Source organism: Nuphar pumila, chromosome 14 (assembly GCF_984573655.1).
Source record: "Nuphar pumila chromosome 14, dmNupPumi1.hap1.1, whole genome shotgun sequence".
Lineage (NCBI taxonomy): Eukaryota > Viridiplantae > Streptophyta > Magnoliopsida > Nymphaeales > Nymphaeaceae > Nuphar > Nuphar pumila.
Genome location: NC_143262.1, coordinates 6544835 through 6564414, shown reverse-complemented (window position 1 = coordinate 6564414; position 19580 = coordinate 6544835). Strand labels below are relative to the sequence as shown.

At 37.5% G+C, this 19580-nt stretch overlaps 1 protein-coding gene across 1 annotated transcript; it reads left to right on the top strand.

The window, feature by feature from the left end:
• Positions 1-15800: 15800 nt before the first annotated feature.
• On the top strand, positions 15801-17844 carry LOC149816195 (uroporphyrinogen-III synthase, chloroplastic-like). The gene is made up of 5 exons (XM_089988067.1): positions 15801-15971; positions 16230-16316; positions 17112-17119; positions 17232-17326; positions 17726-17844. Exons 1-5 carry the CDS (start codon positions 15801-15803, stop codon positions 17842-17844), a joined length of 480 nt encoding a protein of 159 aa, XP_089844193.1.
• Positions 17845-19580: the final 1736 nt, after the last annotated feature.

The window sequence follows — 19580 nt, the reverse complement described above, 5'->3', positions numbered from 1 at the left end:
CACCCTTCTGAACTTACAAAATCCTTGCTAATCTTCTTCTTATATTTTATTAATAAACACTCCTGCTCTTCTTTCCTTGGTTGCATGTTAAATAAATTAAACGGGGGCAACATCAACAGACACAACGGCCCTCCCTTTGCTGTTGGGACACGCGGATCTCATGAACGTGGAAAGTTAGGCTCATGGTCATGGATCTCTCCCTCTCATGATCCACTTGGGGTAGGGTGTCAACGGGTTGGGTTGGGTTGGGTTAGGTTGGGTTGGGTTGGGTTGGGTTCAGACCCCAGGTGAAATCAGACACCCGGGTCTAATCGGACTCACCATAAAAAAAAACCATACCCGGATCCTATAAAGACTATATGAATCAGACCGGGACCGTACCGAATAAAATAATATTTTTTATTATTTTTACATTGAAAATTTGTGGATCTTAATTGAAACTGGGGTCAGGCTTCATGTATTAATTGGATCCTTCGAATCCGACCCGGATTCTAATAGAGTCTACTTATTTATAACCAAACCCTTACCCTACCCGTTGACACATCTTGAGTGAAAGCAGCATTAACAGCACAAAGGATAGTGTTCAAAGCATATTATCACAAACCTCCTCCCAAAAATCTCTGTGCAAGAAACACCTCAGATTTTTTTTTGGGAATATATAAAATAGAAAAAATGTGCAGAATTGTAAAAGATAAAGTTATTAAAAGGGTTTTTATCACAATAATATTGAGATAAAAAAATTAAAAAATGCATTTTTATAATGTTAAAATAAAATGCTTTGTATAGAAAAATGCCAAATTTTTAAAACACTCTTTTATCTTTTCGATAATGAATCGACCTTCAAAAAATCACATCTTCAAATTGTGACATAGGTTCAAAGGGTTAATGTTGGAACTCGGTATGAACGGAGTCACTAGATCGATTCGGGGCATGTGCTAAAAGGATGATTCAAACCTCCATCTATGTGAAAACACATGCTCAATTAAGTTATTTAAGCTCATCTCTGACCGTGGGGCTCTCCACAATCCTCTAACTGAGCATAGGACGCTCTGCCTTAGTAAACTATCATAGACCCCATAAAACCATATAATCATGTTTCATAATTTGGCTTAATGAGTCCACCCATCTTGTAGCTCGGTGTGAGACCCTATGGTCATACTGGATCCAAAACCAAGATCCAACAGTTAACTTGAAACACCAGCTAGTACATTACTCGATGCAGATTGCTGTAAAAAAACACAGGAATAAACGTGTGGGCTGGAATTGAGCCAACACTAAGGAAAGAAGATCCTGAAACAGCAGCATTTAATTTTAAACGGAAAGATTTTAACTAGCTTGATGGGTTCTAAACCCCTTAAATGAAACTCATAGATAGAGAAATCGTTTTGATCAAATACCTCATGGATGTGTTAAAAATAGTAGGAATCAGTACTAGGGGACTCCGCTTGTGCACATCAGGACATTGGTGAAAAGATCAGGTGTAGTATGATTCCACAAATATTTGTGGATTAAGCATCTGAACAGCCTCGACAGGCCTGTCAGTTGTGCAGATGCATAATGCAAAATTTTAATTTTGTGCCATGTGATTGCACCAGATCCAGACTCGGGACATTGCAGGTTCAAAATCCAATGATATAGTTTTATAATTGGTAGTGGTTTGCCTAACCCCAGCTTGCCTTTCAAAAAAAAAAATTAGTAGGAATCGAATTTTTATTTGTTTTTTTATGGTTGAAACTTGAAAATATGAATCATTGTAAGCATCGCCACTGATTTTTCAACCACCGAACAATCCGCCATACACATCAAAAAAACATGAACCAAGGGCTTGTTTCTCCTAAACCCAGAGCCGGACATGTCAAAGAGCCGGACCTGTCAAGAGGCCAATGAGACTTGGGCCTCAGGGCCCCTGGGCCAAAAAAAAATTTAGGGGCCCATTTTTAATAGGGATTCCATTTTTAATGGGGACCAAAAATAGCAAAAAAAAAATTAGGGGCCCCAAAAAAATTAAAGGCGCTGCCCTCGAACTCCTATTATTAATAGGGAGTTCAAAAAATTCTGAGGCGCTGCCCCCAAACTCCTACTATTAATAGGAGGCTATTTTTAGGGAGCCCATTTTTAATAGGGGCTCAAAAAATTTCGAAGCCCTGCCCCAGAACTTCTGCTATTAATAGGGGGGGCATTTTTCCCTCCGCCTCAGGCCCCATAAAACACAAGTACGGCCCTGCCTAAACCCAACACCCAACATGTAGATCACATGTGGAGGGTCAATTCAAACAATCAAAAAATAAAAGTAAAATAAAATAAGAGATTTTCACAAAGTTTGAAATCCACGAGATTATTAGGGATGGCAGTTGACTAGGGGAAACGGAGACCTTCGCTCTGTGTGGACCGAAGATGTAGGACATGAAACGGGAAATAAACTAGGGATGAAGGTTATAATCAAAACCCATGTGGGGATGAACTTACTCTTGCCCCCGCCTCGCACCGCTCCATATCCGATTCTTGTTAAGAAAATTATTATTATACTCTTATACATATTTAAAAATATTATATATATATATATATATATATATATATTTCTAACCCTAACATAAAATTATTTCTCAAATCTTTCCTCTCTCCTTCCTCTAACTAGCCACACGAACTCCTATTTTTTTCCTCTCTTTTCTCTAATGACGAAAGGCGGGAGCGGTAGAATGACCGAAAAAACGGGCCTGCCCCACCTCATCCCATTTGAACCGAGGATGGATTATATGAAACGAATAATGGATTGGAGATAGAGGTTAAAATCAAAACCCGTGCGGGAATAAAGGCGAGGATGGAGGGCAAAATTTTAATACAGGGTGGGGTAGAGACCTTATCCCCCATCCCTGTCCACTGCCATCCCAAGATCTAGTTTCAGGCACACCTACTGTAGTTGCTGCTGCGTGTATATAAGTTGCACCATTGCAGCCATAATAAATAAAAATACAAAGTAAAATGTAATGTATGTAATGCACACAAATTTACTAAAGTTTGACACTTATAAGTAATAAGATTGATCGTTGCTTATTTGTTGTTACTTGCTTTGAAATTATGATAATCCGTCAGGTCTAAAACCTGACTTCACCGACTATTTTCCACGTGGCATTTGTTTCATCCCTTGTGAAAAAAAATGCCCCTTTAAATGAAAGGTGGCTGAAACAAACACTCTCTTAAGGCCTGTTTGTTTTAGTAATTTTCATGGGAAATTATTGTGCTGGAATCCTTTCCCCTTCATTTGTCATCATGAGTGAAACAAATATAAGATCATCATCGTATGAAAGTGTCATTGGTACAAGTGGCCTTTGCTTTTCTTACCACTTACCACTTTTCTTCTGCAAATCCTTTCATACCTCCCCCATGGTCTTTTTTCCAAGCAATAAGAACTCTTGTAAATGAAAACTTTTTCAAATAGAATATTTTTACTTGTAGGTCTGTTATAAGAAAATTAAGATTGGAAAGTCCCTTTTTATTGGAATAAGACAAAATGATTGAAGGGGATGCTTAAACCCCCTTTTAAACATAGAGGTATTGGATTTTTGTATTAGATCCAACCGGATGTGATCAGTATTGACTCAGGAACCTCAAAGGGTTGTTCAGATAATGGGGATTATGGTTCTAAGACAATTATGTGAATACCAAGAGGCTACATGATTGTCCATCAATGTAGCAATCATAACCTCCCACCATATCCCACTATAAATAGGAGACTCATGGTAGTTTGATGAGAACTACATACGTGTTATCATTTTTCTCGTGCTCACCTCTCAATATAATGGCTTGGGTTCATCGAGGGTGTCGATTGGCTGAGGAGAACTTCAATAACCTACCTCCATCAAAGCTTTGATTGGACCATCCATGGCCGCTTTCGGTAAGTGGTTTTTCCAGTCCATTTAGGCTAACATTGGGTTATGGGCTCACCATAATTGGGTTTGTCATCGACCCGTTAAATATCAGTTGAGGACCCAAGCCCATAATAGGGTTTCGGTGGACCGAGTCAAAAATTATGGGTCGAATCAGGTCTAGAATCGAACCCTGTTAACCCATACTATAACAGAACCGATTCTAAAACTAATCTGGTCCTTCTAGGACCGATTCAAGCATCCTAAAAACTGATTCAAGGGTTTTCAGGACAGGATATGGGTTTTTTGGGATCAATTTTGGCTTTTTAAGATTGGTTCAGGGCTTTTAAGGACTCATTTAAGGGTTTTTAGAATAAATTTAGAGCATTTTGGGACTTGTTCACGACATTTTGGGACCAGTTTGGGGCTTTCAATGACCGGTTTATAATATTTAATGACTCATTTGAGGTCATTTTCAGGCCAATTTTCTGTTATTTCATATAAAAGCATGTTTTTATCATATCTCTAATACTTTTATATGGTATTTTTATTATGAATATGTGACTTTAGCATGATATTGTGATTATTTTATATTGTTTTGAGTTGTCCATGATATTTAAGCATGAAATTATGATAGAATTTATAATGTGAGAGTTGTGGCATGCTTGCAATATGAATATACATACGGTAATAGATCTTAAACAACTCACTCTTGCAATCGCCAAAGTGATACGAGTTATATTGATTGAGGGTTATTTGGACCATGTTGAGATTGAAAATTGGTATTACGATTATGTGTGACTTTATAAAGCAATGATTCTACCCAAAGGCAAGCCATTGTGTTTCAAATTTATACATGGTTTAATAGTAGGCGTGTACACTTGCCCATGAAGCATGTTCATAGCCAAAGGTAAAGTGCCGAATTGCTTATAGTTTCATGATCTACTAATTGCACCAATTACGTGTCAATTTCTTGAAAATTGAGAAGGCAGAACAATTTTGAGTATTATCGTTTTCATCAAAGTGTAACGATAATGACCCTATTATGCTTGCCTTAGAAAAGGTGAATACTATAGGGTCTCATGTTTACCTTTTTGATATGAATCTTGTATGAGCATTTATTTTGAAAGAAATTGTGTTATCTCTTTTGGGATACATTGACTTAGATTTAACTTTAAGAACTGACGAATCTCCCACTTCTATAAAGAATAACACAACTAATTAAAAGGTTGTCTATGAGAAGTAAGAGGGCTCAAATAAGCTTAGCCTGTTACTTTTACAATCATGGGTGATTAAGAATATTCGAGGTGTCATCCCTCACTGCTAAATAGTGAAAGAATTTCTAAAAGCCATTGAAGTTAAATTTTTCAGTTTTAATAAGGTTATGGTTATTTATTACTCTATACGAGACTTCATCTCAAACTATATGAATTCGATACTTCATTTTGGGTATTGATATAGTGGACTCTATTGAGAGACCAGTAAAGATCTTTTAAGATAATGAAGTTATGTCTTTCTCTAATAACAATAAGTGCTCCATTTCATGTAGTTATATAGAGATAAAATACTTTATTGTTAAAAAAATAATTGAGAATCATTTAGTGTGTATTGATACAATCGGCACAAAGAAAATGATTGTGGATCATCTTACTAAAGAGATAACACAAGTATTGTATTTTCAACATGTAATGAGGATGAATCTATTTGATTCCTTATGATGTATGACAATATATTAGAGTTTTATGTGATTACATTTTTTAAACAAAATTGATTCTCTATAGTTTTGTGCATTGTTGATATTGTGTAAATTATCTCTCATTTGTTAAAAGAGAATAACATTATAACAATATTAAATAGATAAAAAATAATGAGTTAGATACCAGCTTATTCATAAAGGTATTCTTAACATACTATGCACTTAAAATTAATGATATTATAATACATGAAAATATGACATCTCATATAGAGATTTTCATTTTCATTACTCGAATGATTCGTTATTATGGTTCAGTATAACATGTGAACTCACATAAAAATTGGATCGATATAACAGTAAAAAAATCTCGATAATGTGTTTTTACGTGTCAATGGGTCAAGCAACAAAATATTAGATTTTTGGATTAGATTCAATCTGATGTGACCCGTATTGACCAGAGAACATCAAAGAGCTGCTCAAATCATGGGGATTAAGGTTGTAGAACAATTATGTGAATATGAAGGGGTCACATAATTGTCCATCAATACAATAAACATATCCTTCCACCATATCCCATTATAAATAAGAGACCCATGATAGTGTGATGAGAACTACATATGTGTTGTCACTTTCTCATTCTCTTTGGGGTTCAAGGGTCTTGCTCGCTTCTCGACATAATGACTTGGGCTCATCGAGGGCATCGATTGGCTGAGGAAAATGTCGACAGCCAACATTCATCGTACATTCGACCAGATAATCCATGGACGCTTTCGGGATCCATTTAGGCTAACAAGAGGTGCACTTGAAGAAGATAAAGAAAGTGGAAGACAACAAAATCACTGATATTGGAATAAAATGCTATGAAGATGAGGGGTTGCTATATGAAATTTTTTGCTTTATAAGCAGAGGATTTTTTTCTATAAAAAATTCAAGTTTTCAAAAAAAACTTTTCTTTTAGTTTTTTTTTCTCATTTGAAATGGATGAAACAATTATCACTTTTTTTGTGTGTTTTTCTTACTTGCATTTTTTCTACTATTTTTTCGCTTACAAACATGGCATTTGAAGGCTTTTGTTACACTCTCACATAAGGGATGAACTCATTTTGATAGGAAAGATGTTTATTTGCATTTATTACATGGGTTCCACTATATATTTCTCCATTGTTTCACCTTTTATATGAAAGGTTTATATGAAAGAGGCGTTAATTTCTAAGAAAGATCTAGGGAAAAAAAGCACAAACAAAAAATCCTATAAGCTGGCAGTATTTTTTAAAAATATGTGATGTTAGAAAATCGTGTGGGCCTACATACGTTGAACCACACATCGTAAGTCTGTCTTAGGTTCAGGCTCGGTTCATGTGATCTAATCCAAATGGGCCCTGTGGTATCTCAAATGGTATGGAATACTATGTGGAGAGACCCGCCCTGTCTACAACTATATAATGGGTTGAGTTGAGATAAACTCCTAAATGCATTAGGTTATGGTCCTCAAACCTTATATTAAGGCCCTCTTTCTTCAGGCTCTCCATAAGTCAGAAAGAGATTGAGTCCCTCTCATCAGGTTTAGAGAAAGAAAAATGACCAAATATACAGGTTCTGAAAGATTATACCCGTCAATGATCAACCAGAGCACCATGGATTCAGGTATAGCTTCCACTTTTGGTTTTATTTTGTTTATAATTTCAACAGTTTAGTGAGAGCATGTTATCGATCTTGTTTTAGTATTCAATGAATTTAAAATCAAACAATTGATATAAGAGCACATGTTCTCATTGAATCATTAGAAAATAATGATTTCATAAATATTTTGTATTTTCTTTTGTTTTCTGACGATGATCCATTCTGATCATCGGATTGCCGTCGAGCGGCATGGGGTTTTATTTCCCATTTAGATTGCCAAGCAGGAATGGTCATTGGGTCCTTCATTATGTTGATGATCTGATAGTGATACCGTCTTTACCTGATCATCGGACTGTGGAGCAGGGGTTTGCCCCTATTTAGTCCACTAGACAGGTGCTCGTCCAGTCTGATCGCTGGATTATCAGGGATAATGCCCATTCAAGATTCACATAAGGGGTTTTCCCCCTTCGCAGTTCTCATGTGGGTTGTTATCGAATCTCATTGTCAGAATCGTATGGATTCACGGCCGAATTCAGCATCCGTCGAACTCGTTGGAGTCACTAGCACCCTGGCCGGATTCAGCCATCGTCGATCGACAGGAAGGTGAGCACTTGGTAAGCCCTGTGTATGCCGACATCCAGGGTCAATTTCAACCATCACTGGATACACTCTGCTCATCGACTATTCATCGGATTCTGGGGGTGTTGCCCATTTTGAGAATCGTTCACCGGACAGTGTATTGTCGTCGTTCAGTCCTCTAGACAACGAACGAGGCTGCAGCTGACATGATCTTTGGATGTCATGCGAAGGGATATCACTCACACGGCTCATCTTACTGCAGAAGTTTTCCCCTCATCAGAGCCATCCGATGAGAGAGAGGACTCGTTGTTGTCTTCGCCAGACGACAGACGATGAAGGGCCCTCCTCCTTCAGATCGCCAAACCATGTGAGGGTGGATGTGCTTGGGTTCGGCAACAACCCAATGTTGTTTTCTGCTATCGCTGGTCTCTCTCCAGAGCCGGTGATTACAGGCATTTGATCTAGCACTTCATCGACGACATATAATGTTTTGCTCGGGTCTAGCCGTTGGTGGATGATCGGATGCAGGTTGCCGATAGATGGGGCACTTTGTTTGCCCAGTCGTCATCCGATGTCCAGGGTCGGCTTTGTCCAACAACAACGGTGAGGCATTCGGTATGCCCTAACCACTATCATCAGGTGACTCTGTGTACAGGGCGAACAACGGTCAGCGCTTGGCTCGACCATCTCATGCACGAGCCGGTTCATCCTTCTAACTAGTTCATCTTTTATTGTATTAGGCCCGCTTTACTATATGGTACAGAATGTTGGGCTGCCAAGAGACATCATATTCAAAAAATGAGTGTAGCTGAGATGCGTATGCTTAGATGGATGTGTGGAAATACAATAAAAGATAAGATTCAGAACGAGGAGATATATAAGAAGGTAGGTGTTGCACCCATTGAAAATAAGATGAGAGAGAATCGTTTACGGTGGTTTGGACATATTCGGCGAAGACCTAATGATGCTTTAGTTAGAAGGATGGAGAAATGGAAAAGTATATTTGTTAAAAAAGGTCGGGGTAGGCCTAGGAAGACATGGATGGAGATGATAGGAAAGGATATGAATGCTTTGAACCTCACCAAGGACATGGCATTGGATAAAAATGATTGGAGGAGAAGGATTCATGTGGAAGACCAAGAATGATTTTCATTTTTGGTTCATATCGCCAACCCCAATTGTTTTGGGATGAAGGCGTAGTTGTTGTTGGCTCTGCCTAGACCGAATCGACTCACCGTCGATTCAGTTGGTTGGGCCAACTCGATCATTCGATTCAGTGTTATGCCAACCAAACCAAGGCAAATTCGGTGTTTAGTCGACCGAACCGGACCGGTTCAATCTGGTCTTCTGTCAGGATCTGGCCTTATCAGACACTTGAGCTGAGGCCAGGCTGACTTAAGGAGCATTAGGGGTGGGGAGGGCTTGCCTACCCGGTTCAGTCTCATTTGGTTGGGGGGGGGTGGCACTGAACCAAGTCGGTCGACACCATTGTGCAGGTCGAGCCTGGTTGCACCCCACCCAATAGCTCGGATCTACAACCGGCTACAACAATTTTGGGTCTAACCTATTTCGAGTCAGACAAACTTTGGATCAGTAGATGGGTCCAACCTGACCCAATTGGCTGGACCCCTGCACTAAGCTTTATACAAATAAAATAAAATAAAATAAAGATTTTATAGGGCTATTTGGTGTGCTTCATGGGTTATTTTGGTGGGCTATTTTCAGTTATCTTTCGGGCCACATGCAAATTATAATTGTGTTTCCTTTATGTTCATGTGCATTCACTGACATATTTGAACATTGGTATTATTTATGATTTTGGGTTCGATATTTTAAATTAAATTGACTGAATCAATATGTTGCCAAAGTAACATCTATTGTGTAGGTTAGTTCATTTTAGAATACTATGATGGTTATATATTTACGGTTCATGCGAATAGTGATCGGACCAAAGGAAGACTACTATTTGGGTGAGCCCAAATGTATACTTTTAGTAATGAATATGTGACAATCATTCGGTTTTTCATGTGAATAACGAGTCGGTCGAAAGAAAGGCTCATTGTTTGACAGAACTGACTGTCCATATTTTGATTATTGTATTAAGAGTACTACTTACAAATTGAAACTTCTGTCCAAAGACTAAGTATTAATGTTGTGATGGGTATCTTGTAATGGGGTTCACCATTATTTTAAATATGTTATTTTATATTATTCATGTGAATATGAATATTAATCATGAGTTAATACCTTTGCTTCTATTATATATGCAAACATTAATTTTATCCATGTTTTGAGCGGTTCAATTTTTAAGAATTAGAAAGAAAATGTTATGATTGTGCTTGGTTGTATAGATCTGGATCTTGCACTACGAGAAGATCAACCACCTGCTCTTTCGGATAAGAGTTCTTATGAGGATAAAAAGAACTCTGTGCAGTGGGATCGATCTAATCGCATGAGTCTTATGATAATGAAACGTGCAATTCCGGAATCCTTCAGGGGCACCATGTCCGAAGAGGCCAATGTCAAACGTTTCTTTAAAGAAATTGAAAAATATTTTATGAAAAATGAAAAGGCTGAGACAATTACCCTTTTTTCGAGTCTTGTCTCAATGAGATATAAGGGCAAAGGAAACATTCAGGAGTACATCATGAAGATGTCTCATCTTGCTTTGAAACTTAAGGCACTAAGGTTAAAGTTGTCTGAGGACTTACTCGTGCACTTGGTTTTGATATCTCTTCCTGCATAGTACAATCAGCTTAAGGTCTGTTATAGCTGTCAGAAGGAAAAATGGACTCTTAATGAACTCATTTCACATTGTTTGCAAGAAGAAGATAGGATGAAGCAAGAAAAAACTGAAAGTGCTCATCTGGCAGTAACCTCTAAGGACAAATTTAAGAAGAAGAAAAAGACTAAGAAAGTTGCAGTTGACCCTCAATCGTAGAAGAAACATAAAAGATATCAAGACCCAAAGTCTAGTTGTTTCTTTTGCAAAGGGAAGGGTCACATGAAGAAGGACTGTACCAAGTATCATGCTTGGCTTAAGAAGAAAGGTATGATCCTTACTTTGGTTTGTTCTAAAGTTAATTTAACTTTTGTGCCTCAATACACTTGGTGGATGGATTATGATGTTACCACTCACATAAGCGTGTCTTTGCAGGGTTGCCTAAGTTGCCGACTGTCAATTGATGTTGAAAGATTCATCTATGTAGGCGATGGAAAAATAGTTAAAGTCGGGGCAATAGGAACATTTAGGTTGTCATTAAAGACTATAAATTTTTTAGATTTAAAAGAAACATCTATCGTGTTATCGTTTAGGCGAAATTTGGTTTATATTTCTATTTTGGACAAATATGGTTATTCTTGTTTATTTAAAAATAATGAATTTAAGTTATTTCTTGATTCAAATCTTATTGGGATCAGTTCTTTATCTACAATTGATAACCTTTGTATGCTTTATACTATTGCCTTATTTAATGAAACCTCGCAAATAAGTTTTTGTGGTACAAAACAAAAATTAACAAAAAAGAATTCTGGTTTGCATAAGCGCTTAGGTCATAGTTCTAAACAAAGAATTGAAAGGCTCCTGTCAAATGAGATTCTTGGTTCTCTTGATTTCACTGACCTTCAGGTTTGTGTTGAGTATATAAAAGGAAAATGATCAAACATAAGAAAATTAGGTGCCGAAAGAAGAACAAACGTCTTATAACTAATTCATACAGATATTTGTGGACCATTTCTTATGGCTTCTTAGAATGATAAATAATATTTTATTACGTTCATAGACGACTATTCTCCTTATGGGTACCTATATTTAATTCATGAAAAGTCTCAGTACTTAGATGTGTTCAAATCGTATAAGGCTGAAGTTGAAAATCAACTTGAAAAAAGAATTAAGGCCGTCAGATCTGGTCGTGGTGGTGAGTACTATGGCAGATATGATGGATCAAGTGAATAATGTCCAGGGTCTTTTGCTAAATTCCTAGAAGAATGTGAAATCGTCCCTCAGTATACCATGTCAGGCACCCCTAGCATGAATGGTGTTGTTGAAAGATAAAACAAGACTCTTAAGGATATGGTAAGGAGTATGATTTCTCATTCTACCTTACCAGAGTCTCTCTGAAGAGAAGTATTAAATACTACAACCTATGTTTTGAACAGGGTACCCTCTAAAGCAGTAACCAAGACCCCATATAAATTGTTGACAAGTTTAAAGCTTAGTTTAAAACAATTTCATATTTGGGTATGTCCAGCTGAGGCTAGGCCGTACAGGCCATATGAAAAGAAACTTGATTCGAGAACGGTTAGCTGCTATTTTGTTGGGTATTCTGAAAGGTTCAGAGGTTATAAGTTTTATGACCCTATAAATAAGTCTTTTTTCTAAAATAGGAAATACTTGTTTCTTTGAGGGTGCTGAGTTTGGGGGGAGTGATAAAGTAAAAGCCATTGATTTTGAAGAAGAGTCTCTTTCTCTTCCTACAGTTGTGGATGACAATGATCAAATTTTCATTCCTGACAATGTTTTCACAAATTTGGATCAAGGTAATGTTATAGATCTTCCTATCCAAAATCAAACTTTTACTCCTAAAGTTCAAACTCAACAACCTCAAGAACCAGTGCCATTAAGAAAATCCACTAGAGAGAGAAGAAAGACAATTTTGGATGATTATATTATCTTTCTACAATAACATGAGGGTGATACTGGCTTAATGAAAGATGATCCAATCAACATCCATCAAGCCACACACAGTTCTAACTCTCAAGAGTAAATTGAAGCAATGCATGAGGAGATTAAATCCATGAGTGACAATAACATGTGAGATCTTGTCCCAGTACTTGAAGGTGTGAAACTCATTGCTTGCAAATGGATATTTAAAACCAAAAGGGATTCAAAGGGTAATGTAAAAATATATAATGTTCGTTTTGTTGTTAAAGGGTTTACTCAAAGGGAAGGTATTGACTACATAGAGACTTTCTCTTCGGTTTCTACGAAAGACTCTTTTAGGATTATGATGACATTTGTGACTCATTATGACTTAGAACTACATCAGATGGATGTTAAGACTATATTCCTTAATGGGGACATCAATGAAACAGTATACATGGTCCAACCAGAATATTTTGTCTCAAGCGATGCCAAGAAGATAGTTTGCAAACTAAAAAATCCATCTATAGATTTAAGTAAGCTTTCCGTCAGTGGCATCATAAATTTCATCAAGTTGTCATCTCGTTTAGTTTTGAGATGAATGCATATACCATAAGTTCAGTGAGAGTAAATTTATTTTTCTGGTTTTGTATGTGAATGACATATTGCTTGTCAGTAATGATATAGACATACTGTACAAAACCAAGAGATTTCTAACAAAAAAATTGAAATGAAAGATCTTGGGATGCCTCTTTTGTATTAAGAATCCAGATATATTGAGACCGTTCTTGGGGTATTCTTGGATTATCACAAAAGAGTTATATCGAAAGGATTTTATAAATGTATAGCATGAAGGATTGTAAACCAATGGATACTCCCATTGCTAAAGGAGATAAGTTTAGACTCACTCAGTGCCCCAAACACCAGTCTGAAATTAAGGCTATGGAATAAATTCTCTATGCAACTGCCGTGGAGAGTCTTATGTATGCTCATGTATGGACTCGTTCAGATTTAGCGTACATTGTTGGAATGTTAGGCAGATATCTTAGTAACCCAGTTATGGATCATTGAAAAGCAACCAAACGGGTTATACAGTATTTATAAAGAACAAAAGGTTATATGCTCACATACGAGAAGTCAGATCAGTTGGAGATCATTGGGTATTCTGTCAGGCTATATTTTTATGTTTGCCAAGCTAGTCGCAAATCCACATTAGGCTATATTTTTCTGTTGGCTGGGGGAGATATTTCCTAGAGGAGTACCAAGTAGACACTCATTGCTTCTTTCACTATGACAACAAAATTCATGGCTTGTTATGAGACATCCAATCATGGAATATGGCTACGTAATTTTGTTACTGGGCTGCGAATTCTGGATAATGTTGAAAGACCACTAAAGTTATTTTATGAGAATAATTCAGCAGTGCTATATTCCAATAACAACATAAGCTCATCGAAGTCAAAGCATATTGACATTAAGTTTCTTGTTGTTAAAGAAAGAGTGCAGAATGGTCAGATATCAATAGAACATATTGGCATAAACTCCATGATTGCAGATCCGCTGACTAAAGGTTTGTCACCTAAGGTCTTTCACGAGCATACTACTCGCATGGGTGTTTTATCATTTTATGATATGCTGGTTTAGTGAGAGTTTGTATTTGGTCATTTTATCATATAATAAAGTTCTTTTTTGCCACTTTGGTATAAAGTTAAAGTTTCAGTTGCATTCTGTACTCATTATATTGTGATCTCACTAAAGTTTTTAGTAGGACCAGTTGGAAATAACCATGTTTGATCACATTGCATGTAATTTTCATGCTTCACATTCATACTTGATCCATGTCATTTGGTTGTGTCAATATACGAGATCATTGATGAGTCCAATTAGGTTATTTGTAATGAAGACCTCTTTGGTTTTGTGTTGACATGATCAATAAACCAGATTGGTATAGATATCAATTGATAATGCAGTATTTTTGAGCTCATAAGGTTACAACATGTGATTATAAGGTTACGTATGTAGCCCAAGTGAGAGATTGTTAAAAAATTATATGGACCTACATACGTTGAACCACACATCGTAAGTTTGTCTTAGGTTTAGGCCCAGTTTATGTGATCGAATCCAGATAGGCCTTGTGGTATCTCAAATGGTATGAAACACTATGTGGAGAGACCTACCCTCTCTACAACTATATAATGGGTTGAGTTGAGATATACTCCTAAATGCATTAGGTTATGGTCTCCAAACCTTATATTAAGGTCCTCCCTCTTCGGACTCTTCATAAGTCAAAAAGAGATTGAGTTCCTCTCATCAGGTTTAGGGAAAGAAAAATGACCAAAATATACAGGTTCTTAAAGATCATATCCATCAACGATCAACTGGAGCACTCTTCAGGTATAGCTTCCGCTTTTGATTTTATTCTGTTTAGGATTTTAACGATTTAGCGAGAGCATGTTATCGATCTTGTTTTAGTATTTGATGAATTTAAAATCCAACATATGCCCCTTCCCGTTAAAAGCCTTTCCTTTTTAATGGAAGGACTCAATATCCAACCTAACATGCAAAGGCATAAAACTATTTTCCTCTTCACCAATCATCTTATTATTTTTTTTATAGGTAATGCAGTAGTGAATTTCTAGTTGTTATTTTATCTTTATTTTATAGTTTTCAATTAAAATATTGTGTTGGTAAACCTGTTTGAAATCGATCCAAGATTATTGAATCCAGCCTGGGTTATAGGATTCACTACAGAAATTAGGGTTGGGAAACAAGCTGCCGCTCGAGGCTCAGCTCATGTTCTGCTCGCAAAGAGCACATTCGAACTAGTAAAATAAGCTCGACAAGCTTAATATCAATAATAGGTACTTGACTCGACTCTTGTAAGCTTGTTAGGTATTAAAAAATATATTTTAGATACATATTTGTTGTAATCCTATTTATTCCATCTCTAAACGAATATATATTTTATATAAACAAGCCAGTTCGTTTAACTCAGGCTCATTAGGAGCTCGAACTTGGTTTGACTCACAACAAGAACGAGCCAAACTTGAACACTTGAAGCTCGTCTCCTTTACCAGCCCTACATATAATGGGATCCATCCTATATTGATCCCAGCTGTCCAACCAATGGTCAGGATTAATTCACATTCCCCATCCAGAATGTAGGTTTCGGAAATGGGTTGGATCCTGTGGACAGAGCGGGTCAAACCAGATCCATTTCCCTAATCAGGAAAAGTGGGCCCACGATCGGACCAATACCGTGCTTCCCGGATCAGCATTGATGGTGGCCACGAGGATCTCGGCACCCATCTGTGGGTCCCACATCGTGGCATATGAGGAAAGCAAAAGGGCCGGGAAGTGAGTAAAAGAAGAGCCGTCGTCGTTGCAGCGACTCGTGTCCATGGTTCTCTCCGCCCTTTTCTTCCACCTCCCGACCTCTCCCTCGCCCCTCCCTTCCTTCAGTCTCCCCTCTTCTTCTTCATCTTATCGTTGCTTCTGCGCGCCTGCACTGCGACGGAAGGTGGTGGTGACGAGGGAGAGGGGCAAGAACGGCAAGCTCATCGACGTCCTGGTTCGCTCTTTCTTCTTCTTCTCCCCAATCGTTCATTCTTTTTCTTTCTATTGGTCTCACCGCTCAATTCAATAGGTTCTCGTGGCGTAGTGTGTGTGTGTGTGTGTGTGTGTGTGTGTGTGTGTGTGTGTGTGTGTGTGTGTGTTTTCGAGATGTTGATGGGGGATGAGCATCATTGTCGGTTTAGGTGATTAATGTTAGGGGTTAATGAAACATAGAATGAGGAAATGTTTTTTTTGTTCTTTTTTTTTTTGCTAGGGCAAGCATGGTATAAACTGTTTGGAGGTTCCGTTGATCGAACGTTCATCTGGGCCTGATCTGGATAAGCTCTCTTCTGTGCTCAGGGTTACCTAACCACCACTCAACACCTTCATATTTCGACTGCCCTTTTTTAAAAAATCTTTTGGGTTTTTCATGAATCGCGTTTCACATATCATGCGTTTATCAATCTCCTCTTTTCTTGATTATATTGCATTCTTTGATCCATACATGGATTTATATGATAGAAAATGTCTAGAGAATGTCTTGAACTACGCTTATGTTGCACCATTTATGCGTGAATACCATATATACATCCGCACACATACATACAAGCAGAGTGGATTACAAAATTCATGCTTAAATGATGTCTACAGTTCGACCATTATGCAGCATTAACAATTCAAAGTTAAATCGATACACCATGATAGACATAATAGTAAAAGGTGAAAGTCGAACGATAGAAGAAATTAAGGGAGAAGAAGATGTGAGGATAATGTTGGTATTCATTATATTGTTCAGTGGATATGGATGAAGCGAAAGAATTCGTTTTTTCAGAGGTGTTCCATACTTTTTGAGTTATTCTGGATTTTTAGGAGATGCTCTTCTGGTTAAATGCTAGCAGCTGAAGGCAATTTCTTATGTTGGGGAATGTTTGGCACAATGTTTCCAACCTAAATCTACTGTCCGTTTACTTAGGTTATGGATTCCACTTACATGCTTGATACTCTGGGCATCATCACTCAGATGGATTTTCTGTTATTTTTGACCTCCAAATGAGAGAACTATAGAAAATTTCTTGAAGTATACTACAAAGCATACCAAATATACAATAAATTTGAGTAAAAAAATCTGACTGGTTTCCTATGCTTGTGCCACCAGGTTGGAAGGTTACATTAGGTATATACGATAGTCTGCATTCAAAGCATGATTTGTGTAATTGAGATTTCTTGCAGTTTGGGCCACTTCTCATCTGTAAATGAGTGCACGATTCTGTTTTAGGGCTGCAGGAACTCCAAAAGTTCAAGTAGGTGTGGTTGGTGCTGGAACAGCAAGTGTCTTTGAGGATGTGACAGTCTCCTCAACAATCTTTAAATGTAGCATTTTCTGCTTTGGAAAGGTAGGAAACCATCTCTGGTATTGACTCTCTCTCTCTCTCTCGGAGACATGATCTTGTGGAGTTTCTGAACAACTGAGCAGCTAGCTCTCTTGTTTTTTGTCTTTGATACTTGTGCTCATTTAAGATGCTTTATCTGCTTGTCCTAATACATCGAGGTTTTTAGGCTGGCGTGCTTCTACAAAGAAAACTTCTTTAAGATATGAACTATTTAAAGTTATATAGGATCAGTTGCAATGACTGCTGGTGATCTGAAAATAGTTCTGGAATCTGGTGTCTGCCTGCCAGGGATTCTTGTCAAAAAGGAGTTTCTTGGCCTTGTTATTTTGTCCTCCTTGTTCCTTGGCCTTTTTAATTCGTGTTCTGTGCATTGTTTCAGCCACAGGGAAGGTTTTGGCTTCAAAGCTCCCAAAGTGTGATACTAAAACTTGTACTGTTTTATATCCTGCATCTGTGGAGGCCAGTAATGATATTGGTGAGTCTTTTTCTATCACATAATTCAGTATCATGCATTGTTTTTATTGTGGTGATGTACTGTTAATCATGTCATGTCACGTCTTGATCGGTGGAGTTCCTCTTCATCTCTGTGACATCATAGGGTTATCAATGATTCAAAATCAGTATTAGAAAATTCAGCTATGAAAAATATAAAAAGAGGGGAAACAAATCTTGAACCATTACATCAAAAGTAACACTGATTCTCTTGCTTTACAAGTAATTTAAAGTAACACTGGTTCTATTGCTTTACAAATAATAAATTAGGTGCAGTTTTTTTAGTGCTTCCATCTCGCCTCATATGTCAAGATAATTTCAGACAAAATGATGATACATACCGTAGATTGAAAAGCTATGAATGATCAACATGGAGACTTATGTAGGGAAGAATCGAGTGACAAATAAATACATGGGAACCTGAGGACTCATGAAACAGACTTAACCCAAAAACAGTTATGCACCATTTTCTGTATTAATTCTGCATGTGTCCACTTGATACACTGTTCTTGATCATATAGACGTGTATGTTCCATATGACATTGTTTTCTTGATCATGTAAACATGCTTGGGTAACATAAACTGGAAGGGGAATGAGTTGTCAGATCATCTTGATTGAAAGTAATGCACTTATTCCTGCATAGATGCAACAACCTGCATGGAATTGGATTATAACTGGGCATCCACAATCTAATTCACCCAGTAGTCCAGGGCGAATTTTCTCCTGCTACATGGATCTCAAGTAGACTCATATTTGGTCTATCCCAAAATACAACTGTTCTTTGGATTGAAGGTGTGTCTTCATAATCCTTTTTGTTGCAGCCTAGGTGGCTATATACGGATGGGTCCACTGGGATTTCTCACTAGCATAATTGGATGATGCATGGGTTTGAAGTGATCCCTGCTTACATTGACCGAGAGGTATAACTTGGATTCATTTGGGCTGTAATTATGACCAAAAGTTGGTCAGATGGAGGACTGATCTGTTCCAACCTGGCTGAAATTGTCAATCCATGTCTGGTTCAATATGTAGCTAGTTTTAATCAGGTCTAGGTCAAGGTTCAGGTGTTGTCATGTTAGACTTATAGTTGTTTCAGACTCGGTCTTGTTCATGGGACCTGATTACTCAACTCAGACTTGTAATAAATCTGATCCATTTGTCCCCCTGTCTACCTACCCAGCTCGTCCTGATGGAGTGGATCATACATGAGTTAACTTGGGCTGTGCCGACCCAATTATTGATCCAGTAAAGCCCCCAACTATTGGACACAATTAAATTCTAGTGTATGATTAGGCCCTATGTCACTGGGACACGGCAAAACAGGGCACGTACCCATGTCGACACGGCCCAACATGCTTACGGGTACGTGAGCCTGTGGGTTGGGTCGGGTCCAACTAAGACCCAACCCGAAACCCACATTCTTGTTTTTTTTTATTTGTTTCCTTGTCAAACCTTCCCCTTCCCACCCTCTGAGAGAGAGAGAGACCCTCCTTTATTCATTTTTTTAATTTAAGGACACCCCCATTTATTCATTTTTTACCTACACCCCCTTCTTTATTCAAAATGTCATCCCACAACTTCCTCGTTTACTAAAATCTGTTCCTCTTTTACTAAGAACTGAGTTGGACCCACAAACCATTATATATATATATATATATATATATATATATATATATATATATATATATATATATATATATATATATATATATATATATATATATATATATATATAACTGTG